The 11433-nt window shown below is 33.9% G+C and overlaps 1 protein-coding gene across 1 annotated transcript; it reads left to right on the top strand.

The window, feature by feature from the left end:
• Positions 1-325: 325 nt before the first annotated feature.
• On the top strand, positions 326-10957 carry Pabpc5 (poly(A) binding protein cytoplasmic 5). The gene is made up of 2 exons (XM_074062622.1): positions 326-427; positions 965-10957. The coding sequence occupies exon 2, from the start codon at positions 1117-1119 to the stop codon at positions 2263-2265; it is 1149 nt and encodes a 382-aa protein (XP_073918723.1). The 5' UTR covers positions 326-427; positions 965-1116; the 3' UTR covers positions 2266-10957.
• The last annotated feature ends 476 nt before the right edge of the window (positions 10958-11433 follow it).

Raw genomic sequence — 11433 nt, 5'->3', positions numbered from 1 at the left:
TGGGATGAGCAGCCTAAAGATAATATTTTAAAATATAAATAATCTAAGTTTTGAAAAGAAAAAAAACAATAAAACCATCTTAATTAAAAAAAATATTTTGACGCAGAGCATGAGGGAAGTTACTTAACATTGTTCCCGGTTTCCTCGCCCCCCAACCCCATCCCCACTCCTGGTCCTCACTACCACAACTACTGTATCCAAATCCCTTGGTTGGTCTGTCCAGTGAAAAGCAACTCTGGTCTATCCGTCCCAGCTGGGCCCGCCTGCCCGCCCGCCCGCCCCCCGCGCATCTGCCCTTCGCTGCTGACTCCGCCCCGCATCTGTCTGTACCCGCCTAGCGTCAGAGCTGACCCACTCCGTGTCTGCCAGTCAGTCCCTCCGGACCTGCCGCGAGCCTCAGGCTGCCGAAATCACCGCGCCTCACTCGGTCCGTACCCAGTGGGCATCTTGGGTATCTGGGCGGTCTCCGGTTCCCCGCGCGTGTGTCTGTCTGTCTGTCTTCTGTCTGATCCGGTGCTTGCAGCCTGCCTGCGGGTCCCAGTGCACAAAATATCTTATGTGCCCTTTTGCTGACGCTGAGTGCACACAGGCCTTAGTGAGCTCTAAGCCTGCCCGAATCGGCGAGGCTGCCGGCGGAGGAATACACACTCGGCCCCTGTTCTTGTCGATATCATTTTAAACCAACTGGAGCTTGAGGCCTATATTTATGTAGAAAACGGGTTGCGCGGCCTGTATTGGCAACGTTAGATGCGGGGAGCCAGCCAGCTCCTTGTAGATTTCTTAAAATTTAGCGGGGAAAGGGAAATTTTGTTCCTAATACTGACTTTTGAAACTGATTTTTATTTGAACGGGTGAAAATTTTTAGTCCTTTTAGGGTGAACAGATTCTTTGTCGGGGTGCCTTTTTGTCTGATGCATTTGTTCTGAGCCTGCTGACAAGCTCTTTCTGAACTTCATTTTCTCAGCCTCAGCCTCAACAGAGATTTTTGAGTCTGCTTTTGGTTTCCCTTCGCCTGCTTTGTTTTTTCTGTTTGTGAACAGCTGTTTGGCCCATAGATTAGAAAAAACAGCCTTTTTTCCTCTCCCAAGAGAGAGCCTCCTCTCTGTGCTTAGAGAGATGGGGAGTGGGGAGCCTAATCCTGCTGGCAAGAAAAAGAAGTACCTCAAGGCTGCTCTGTATGTGGGTGACTTGGATCCAGATGTCACTGAGGACATGCTCTATAAGAAGTTCAGGCCTGCTGGCCCTCTGCGTTTCACCAGAATCTGCCGTGACCCAGTCACCCGCAGTCCCCTGGGCTATGGCTATGTTAACTTCCGTTTTCCCGCGGATGCTGAATGGGCCCTGAACACCATGAATTTTGATTTGATTAATGGCAAACCATTTCGCCTCATGTGGTCACAGCCAGATGACCGCTTAAGAAAGTCTGGAGTTGGAAACATATTCATCAAAAACCTGGATAAATCCATAGACAATAGAGCCCTGTTTTACTTATTTTCTGCTTTTGGGAATATTCTCTCTTGTAAAGTAGTTTGCGATGACAATGGCTCTAAGGGTTATGCCTATGTGCACTTTGACAGCCTGGCTGCAGCCAATAGGGCCATCTGGCACATGAATGGAGTGCGGCTCAACAACCGCCAGGTGTATGTTGGCCGATTCAAATTCCCCGAGGAGCGGGCAGCAGAAGTGAGAACCAGGGATAGAGCAATTTTCACCAATGTTTTTGTTAAAAACTTTGGAGATGACATGGATGACGAAAAACTAAAGGAACTTTTCAGTGAATATGGGACAACTGAGAGCGTTAAGGTAATAAGAGATGCCAGTGGTAAATCTAAAGGCTTTGGATTTGTAAGATATGAGACACACGAGGCTGCACAAAAGGCCGTGCTGGACCTGCATGGGAAGTCAGTTGATGGAAAAGTCCTATATGTAGGGCGAGCACAGAAGAAAATTGAACGTTTGGCTGAATTAAGGCGAAGATTTGAAAGGCTGAGATTAAAAGAAAAAAGTCGGCCTCCAGGGGTTCCTATCTACATTAAGAACCTGGATGAGACCATAGATGATGACAAACTGAAGGAGGAGTTTTCTTCATTTGGATCAATTAGCAGAGCTAAAGTGATGATGGAAGTGGGTCAAGGCAAAGGGTTTGGCGTTGTCTGCTTCTCTTCTTTTGAAGAGGCTACCAAAGCAGTGGATGAGATGAATGGCCGCATAGTAGGCTCCAAGCCCCTGCATGTCACTCTGGGCCAGGCCAGGCGTAGGTGGTGAGAATTAAAATGTTCAATTTCTTTCAGCCTTAGTGGGTGCCTACTTAGTTTTGGCTCCTTTGTGATAATTGGTTATTTTATGCCAATTCATAGGTTGTTTGTTTTTTTAAAGTGGATACTTTCTTTTAAAAACAAAGTGAAACTAGAAAACCTTGTTGATTTTAGTGAGGAACCTGATTTCTAATTGCAAAATTGTCATTTTGTATTTTTTCCAAAAAATATCCTTAGGAATATTGTAGAATAAATTTTACTCTTTCACATTTTTCCTGAACAACCACGGTGAGGCAAGAGATTATATTTCCTTCTTTATTTCAATAATACTAAATTTAATTTCTTCCATGAAAGTACTCTCACATGGTCCTAACTTCTGAATCTACCATGGGAAAAATTTTCAACTTGCTCTTCCAGAAATCAATAAAACAGGAGGAATAGTATATGATCCAATTAACATCTTTGTTTAATTTCACTTTAAATTATTATTTAAAATGAATATTCTTTCTAAATATGTAAAACTTTTTCTTTTCCTTTATTTATTTGTAGTTTTTTCCTTTTCTCTATATTGTGAAAACACTACAAATTTAATAGTGTCTGTGACTAAATATTGGTTGTTGTGTTTATTAAGTTCATGCCCTATTTTTGAAGCACAACTGTAGAAAACACTTTAGTTAGTAACTATTTAAATTATGATTTGTTTTTTAAAAATTTTTCCTGAGAGATTTGATATTTGAGGAAATTCTAAGGACCACTTATCACTCATTTTCTAAATTCCCTAGTACACTTACTTAGCTCATTTTAAATTAACAAGAAAGGGGAAAACTTCACTAAATTGCCTGTATCTGCAAGTACTTTAATAATTTACCTTCAGCCTTTACCAAGTGTCTTTGTAAAAGTTAAATAATCTGTAGAATGTTGTTGAAAAACTACTTTAATGAACATCATTGCCTACTTAGCAAGCATAAGTCCATGAGTTCAAATCCTAGTATTCCAAAAAAAAAATCTATTAAACCTATTCCTTGTAACTTCTTGAATGTATCCATGTGATGAAGTTCACAGATGTTTCAAGGTTAAGGAACAGGTTGTCTCTTCATTAAGTCATAGGCCCTAATCCATTATATGAGAACTATTAACACAGTATAGTTCTGTTTATGTCTTGGCTGTTTGGAAATTCAGAAAAACAGAAAAAAAATCTGCTTGATACTGCAGTTTCACCTGTAGTTACCCATTCTCCTTACTGTCTGCCCACCAGATAATACAAAAGTGATAAAAAATGTAGTGCCTTTAAATATATACTAGTTCAAACAAATCCATTTAGGAAGTAGAGAAATGGCCATTTTTTAGAAACATTAGCTAACGATTATAAAAATACAGGATTCATTCATACCATAGATCTCACCACAAGAAATATTGTCTTATATTGTCAATTGTTTTTTATTACATACAAATCTTCATTTTCATACATAACAAAATATAAACAGATGATTTTTAACACTTGTTAGCACTTTAGCCATAAAATGATAATTTTTAATGTAATTGTTTATCTAAACATTACTTGTATATTTATTATCAAATAATTTCAAAATAAAAATCACTGTGTTGATTATAAGCATAATACATGGTTATTATAAAAATGTGCACAGTGCAAAAGGAAGAAAAATAATCAAGATTCAAAGATAATGAATACTAATATTTTTAGTACATGCATATTCTTCAATGCTTTTTGTGTATATAGACACATTTTTACAACAATATTATATGAAGTGCTTTCAAATTTTAAATCAAACCATAGTCCTCATCCTTTCATGCCAATAAATATCAATCTCTATCTTTATCATTTTAGTGACTGCATATTCCATTGGGTGGATGTTCTTGAACTTATCTAATTCATTTGTTATTACAAATAAGGTTTATGTCTTTTTAATATTTTTACATTTAAAAAATGTGAAAAACATAAATTTCTTAAAAACAGTGAGCTTTGAGTTTGAAAAACTATCTATGGTGTGTAAAAGCTCAAATTTCCTAGAAAAACTGAAATGCGCACTGTATATATTTATGTACCAATGTTTTGGAATACTTTTAATGTGTATTATGCCTTTAAGTTGACCAATGGAAAACTAAAAGTAAAAGGAGAAAATGTTCATATTTTATGAACCTATTTTGATAACTAAAATAGATGAAAGCTATGAAGGTCAAAATTAAACTTAAAAGATTTATATCAGTAATTATTTATCACATATATTCTCTATTCCTTTTTGGTCATTACCATTTTCATTTAAATTTATAAATTCAAGGCGTAGGTGTTCATTTATATTCTTTACAAATGGTTTAATTCGATATAAACCTAGAAAGAAAAAATCATTAAGTATCAACATTTAATATGTACTTTTTGAAGTATGTATTTAAATTATTTCTGTTTAACAAAGGTCAGCCACTGTGAAGAGCATAAGAAATTAAAATATTCCTAAGTATATGTAAAATATACATGTTTAGGACCTTGCTACACATCTGACAAAATTCCATAAATTCAGTTTGTGAATAATCTATGTGGAAATATAAATGAAAAACAATCTCTATTTGAAAGCAAACACCTGCATAGTTTTTTAATCATGTATGCTTTATTTAAAATATTTTATATTAGTGTTTATTATAATTTAGTTAATTAATTTATTTTTTATTATTCATTTATTCACATGTGCATACATTGTTTGGGCCATTTCTCTCCCCTGCCCTCCAAGCCCTCCCTCTCCCCCCCACTCCCTCCTCACATCCAGGCAGAACCTGTTCTGCCCTGATCTCTAATTTGTTGAAGAGAAAACATGAGCAATAATAAGAAAAAAAAAGCATTTTTGCTAGTTGAGATAAGGATAACTAGACAGAGATTCTTAACATTGCTTCCATGTACAAATGTGTTACATCCCAAGTTGATTCATCTCTAACTGACCTTTTCACTAGTTCCTGATACCCTTCTCATAATGACCTCTGTTGTTTTAAGGTTTCTGTATTAGTTCCTCTGCAGTGGGTACATCAAATACTATCATGTTTTGGGTTTCTTACTTATCCCCATACCTCCTGTCATGTGTTCCAAGTCCAAGCACTTTGCTGTATTTGCCCTAGATCTAAAGTCCGCATATGAGGGAGAACATACGAATTTTGGTCTTCTGAGTCTGGTTAACTTTGCTCAGAATGATGTTTAATTTATTCCTAATAATTAAGCTCTCCAAGAAGGAACAACATAATTGAACATTTTAAACCAGTTGCAAAGATGTTAAAAAGCATATTGCTTATCACTTCTTAACAACATAGAAGTAGTAAAAATATACTGTTAGTGTTCATGGTAATAATAGACTGTCTAATACACATTTTGGTTTGTTTTGCTTAGCTTTTCAAAATATTCACTTATACAAACTTTAAGTGTGCCCATGGAAAATAAAATTAAGAATATTGTTTTGTGACTGCAAGCCATCATTGTCAATTTATTTGGGGAAGGATCTTCTGTATATGAAGTTTCACAATACTGCTTTCTATCTAATAATATCAATGATTAAGTAAAAGAATAACATTGTTATATATGTAAGTGATATTTTAGCCCAGTATAAAAAAGCAAGAATATTTTTTTCTTCATGAGAAACTAAGAAATGAATTGAATACCATCTTCTCTGTAAATAAATGTCCTAATCTAAAAGAATAATTAGAAATGTACTAATAAGTGATTGAACATAGATTATGCAAGTGTTCCTAGCACCCATAACTGTATATGAAATATAGTAGACCTTCCACAAATTCTTATTGAATGACTGTATGAGTGTATTGCTTATATGTGAATTATACCCCTTAATTTGTTTGCTCTCCAATTTACCCTCAAAGTTTAACAACATATAGTTATTACAAATTAGGTCATTTTTTATTAAATATTCTATGAAAAATAATCAAAAGAAAATTGGTTACATAGATTGATGCATAGTATGGTTGGTGATGTAGACACAAACTTTTAGCATTAAGGTTTTATCAATGTTTTCATTCTTCTCATGCTCTTTTTTTGTTATTGTTTAACACTCGATCAATCAGCCTGTCATAAACAAAAAGATTCTAATAATTGTCACACAGTAAATAAAAGTCTATTTGTAGAGTAACACTTTTTATAAGTTAATGGACCTGCTGCTTCAAGACTAATCCAATCCCACAAAGATTTGCTCCTGTATTAACCATATGATCACAGTAATTCCTGAAATATTAGGGATTGCTTACCTGAATTTAATCTTACAGATTTCAGGGTGTTATTTACTGCCAATAAAATGTGACTTAGCAGATGGTTCCTTGGAACCTCAAAAGAGTTAATGTATCCCACTGAACTCTAGGCATCATGGTCAGTATTTGGAAATAATCTTGCTTCCACTGGAAGTCTGAGCAGAGAAAGGCTCGTTTAAATCATGAGTACCAATGCTAAGGATATAATTCCTACAAACTAAAAAATCAACTCCACGTACATTCGCCTTCAAAAGTCACAATCAATTTTAAAATACTTCTTAGCTAATGAGAAAAAGTTAAGTCTTTTCCTTAAATTTCTCAAGAATTTGGAGTCTTCACAGTTTAGTTAATTTTTAAAAGTATTTAGTTCTTTTGGGAGTCTGTAGAAAAAGAATAGTGTTGAAGTTGTATGGCATGATGTTCTGAGTCATAAGAGTAAATTTTTCTTTGGTTTAAAACTAATTATCACGTGAAATACTTTGTGTTGGCACCTTTTGAATGAAAAAATAAATCTTCTATAATGTAGAATGCATAATTTAACATTCTTTTGGAGTTGACTTGTGACTTCCAAAAGGGAAAAACTATGCTTTTAACAGATCAAGAACTTTATAAGTCAGGTGCTGATGGTACATGCCTGTAATCCTAGCTATGTAGGAGGCAGAGATCAGGAGGATTGCAGTTCAAAGACAGCCAGGGAAAATAGTTTGTGAGACTCTATCTCGAAAAAACTCATCACACACAAAAAAAAAAGACTGGCGGAGTATCTCAATGTATAGGCCTTGTACCACAAAAAAGAGCTTTATAAGTCAATATTTGTGACTACATAAAAAGTAATTTTAGACTGATTTATGCAGAATAACAAATAAATTTTTAAAGTCACCGCTTTCTGAATGTTTGGACATCCCAAAACTCTAAATGAAATAAATATAGAATGGAATTTGCACATTTTCCTTTTTTCATTGTTTCAGAGGACACAAAACATATAAATTACTAGTTTTATTGCACAATCTATTATATTTAGTGTCCTTAAATAAAGGAATAAATACCTTATGGTCATCTTTTGAAAACAACAACTTTATTATATTATGGTAAGGATAATAACAAAGCAATGCCAGTCAAAATAAGAATTTGTTTCCTAAGAAGAGAAAAAGAAACTAAAATCAGGAATATGTTTTCTTGTTCATTATAGAATTGAAAACATGAGGGAGATTTGTAAATTAACAAGAAGAAACAGGATAATCATTTAAATGTTAGAAATGTAAATGAATAATATAAATGCATTAAAATCCTGCCTTTCGAGTACATAAAATGAAACATTACAAATAGTTGCATTCAATTTATATGGTTATTCTTATCATTGGTGTGACTACTACAGTGATATTAAACCTCAGGAGTATTTCTTTTGTAAGTGATCTTTCTTAAATAATTATTGGTGCTAATCTACCTGCTCTACTCTCTTACCTCCAATCATCTAACCTCAACCCCAACTTTACAAACATTCAAGATTATAAAGAGTATTTCTGGTTTAATGTAGTTTGTTTAAATATCACATCAAAAATCTATTTGTAGCTGTTAGATGTGCATGTATGTGATATTGTGCAACTTTGTTGAGGCAAAGTTTCTTGATTTGCATGTTAAGCCATAGTAGGTGATGAAAAATTTTTCTACTGTTTATTTGTGAATGAATGTGTTTAACTGAATATATTCTTCTCAAAGAATGTACGTTTCATAATGATACTAATTAAAGCAGCAACAAAGCTATGGGGTATGTTTGGAATTGTGGTTTCATAATGTATGAATAGACTGGAGTATTTGAATACTAAAGACTGGTAAATACAACTAGAAATATGTATGACTAAGGTTGGATAACTATGGTCTCAAGAAAGAATATTTCTAGCATAACATAAAAAGAAATTGGTAAGAGAAATTGCTCAACTCTTCTGAAGTAGCAACAGAAGCAATGAGGTTATCTATAAGCAGTCTGTTTTGTGAAGATATACCACCATAATGTGAACCCTATTAGGAAGAAAATAAAAATACATAGAAACATACAGTTTTTGAAACTTTTATTTTGTTACAAGTGAAGGTAACCGTGAAAGAATGAAAATCAAGTCTTGACTAAGTATGCTTCTTACTGAAGTGTCCAAAAGAAAAACAGTTTTACTTTAGGCAGAATGATTTTTTCAAACTATTAGGTCATTTCCACTGTTTTTAATTTGTGAGAGATGCATATATGTAAATATTTTAATGCTCAAAAGCAAGAACATATATTTCCTCAATACGTTCTGAAGTGATACATAACCTGGAAAATAGTACCACAACTTTTCCTTGAGGCAATTTTGAACATAAAGATCATTTAAACTGACTTTCTGATAAAATTAATTGGTTTAAATTTTATTTTTAATCTGGGCTCAAGAGTTTGAAGTTGTGAGAATTTTTTTCAGTTGATCTTGGAACTTATGTTTTTAGATTATTATAGAAGTATTTATCTTGTTTAATGTGCAAATGCCATTTGTCATTCAGGGTACCAATGAAATTAAAATCTTATTAAATATAAAAGATGTTACAGAATCTGTCTCTTAAAACCAAAAGTGCAGTTGATTGACTAATCAGAACATTATGTTAAATGACTTAAACTAATATTAATAATTCATTACTAAAAGATAGGAGTTCAGGCAAGATTACTATATGCATTTTGAAATGCAAAATAAAAATTTTAAAATTGATAAAATGAAAACCGTATCAGTGTCAGATACTAGTTAGCACATTGTCCCCAGAGGTATAATTCTCACAAAATATGTAAAAGTGATGATTGGATATATAAGGGCAACAATTCTGGACAGATGATCTATATGTCTGTTTTACTGTCAGTGCAGGCCTAGTAGACAATGAGCATGCTGCAAAGGTGGAGCAAAGAATGACTATTTAGCACTTACAGCTATTACATTGCTGCACAGATTTCAAATGTAACTGAAGAGTGTCAAGAATTAATGCTTAAAGTTGTCCCAGAGTATGGATTATTTCTTTCTAATCAAGAACTTCTGGAATTCTTTTGTTTGTTTTTGATGATACTGGGAGATAAACTCAGGACCTTACACTTGTTAGGCAGGAACTACCATTTAAGCCACTCTGTCAACCACTTTGTGTTGGTCATTTTTGAGATGGGATCATGCATTATGCCTTCACAGGCCTGGAACAAAATCCTACTGTTAGTATTTCCTCACTCATCTGGGGATGACTTGTTCTATCCACTGCACCCAGTCATTGATTGAGATGTGGTCTCTTAAACTTTTTTGCCTGGGTTGGCCATGAACCTTGATTTTCTCCATCTCTACCTCCCAAGTAGCTAAAATTACAGGCTTGAGTTATCATACCCAGCTTCTAGAAATCTTTTAATGTATATCAGCAATAATTTCTAATTTCTAATAATAATGACTCTGAAATGTGCTATAGTTTTAATTTAAGTTCCTTTTGTTTTATTGTTCATACTCAGATGTCCCTAAATTTGTTCTTTTCTAGATCTACTATGTGACAAATGATAGAGCATGCCTATTAAAAATTCAATATTTACATGTCAATTGCAATGGAAGACAGTGCAAATTAAGAGAAATATGTTATTTATATACAATGGAATTTTGTTCAGCCACAAAGATGAATGAAATTTTGTCACTTGCAGATAAATGGATGGAATTAGCGAACATAATCTTAAGTGAAGTTAGCCAGATTGAGAAAGCCAAAGTCTACATGTTTTCTCTCATATGTGGACTATAGACCTAATACAAATACAGCAATATTATGAAAACAGGTCATGCTACTGAGAGATCACATATGAAAGAGGAATGGTAAAAGAGGAAGGTAAGAAGGCAAATGTGGCTGATACACTCTCCAAACAAGAATGAATATAGAATTTTTAAACCTGTTGAAATCACTATAAAAGAGGGACTAAGGTAGAAAAGGGAAAAATAGAGGAAATCATACAATTTGGGTTAGAATACATATATGCATAGAAATGTCACAAGGAAACTTCTTGTATAGCTCTCTTAAACAAACAAAAGTTGCTTTTCTCAAAAGCAGAGAATAGGAAGGTAAAACAGATCCTTTCTGGGGTTGGTACCAGGAGGAAGGGGGAGGATATAAGGAAAGGGTGTAGGAGGGTAAATGTGATGGAAATATTATGTACTCATATATGAAAATGGAAAAATGAGCCCTGTTGAAACTATTATAAGAAGGTAATAGGGTAGATAAAGGAGAATGATGGAAGGGGTGAATTTGACTTGAGATATATTGTAAGAATTTCTGTAAATGTCAAGATGTACCTCCAAAAAAAAAAAAGATGTACCTCCAGTATAACAATAATACAATAATAAAAATAAAATGACCCCAACATTGTATGCATATATGAATAGAAGAAAAAATAAATAAAAGAAAAAATAAAAATTAAATAAAATGAATGGGAAAGTGTGTTTGTAGTGAAATTAAATAAATAGGTAAATGATAGATAGATGGATGGGAATGTACACACTCATATGTACATACATACAATATATAAGTAATAACAAGGAAGATATAAAAAGACATAGAAGAACAAACCCTTAGAACACAAGAATAGCAATATATCCCTATCACATAGCCTAAAATTAGTAGCTACGGACCTCTAAAGCCAAAAGCAAAACTTTTGTTTCCAATAAGGATTTTTTTCCAAGGAAACTTTACTGGAGAAATGATGAATGGTGCACAGAGCCATAATAATCCTTGTGTCTGTTCACTCCAGACAGATCTTTATGGTGAACTAATATTTACCAATGTACTGATGGAGAAGCACTGGCTCACATTTACAGATCATGCACAGCCTATAAATGTGTCGATGATAAAGGACATATTTAACAGTAGCTCTAACAGATTTTATCACCTAGTTACTTTGTAGCAG

This window comes from Castor canadensis, chromosome X (genome assembly GCF_047511655.1).
Source record: "Castor canadensis chromosome X, mCasCan1.hap1v2, whole genome shotgun sequence".
Classification (NCBI taxonomy): Eukaryota; Metazoa; Chordata; class Mammalia; order Rodentia; family Castoridae; genus Castor; species Castor canadensis.
This window is presented reverse-complemented; position numbering and strand designations above follow the sequence as displayed.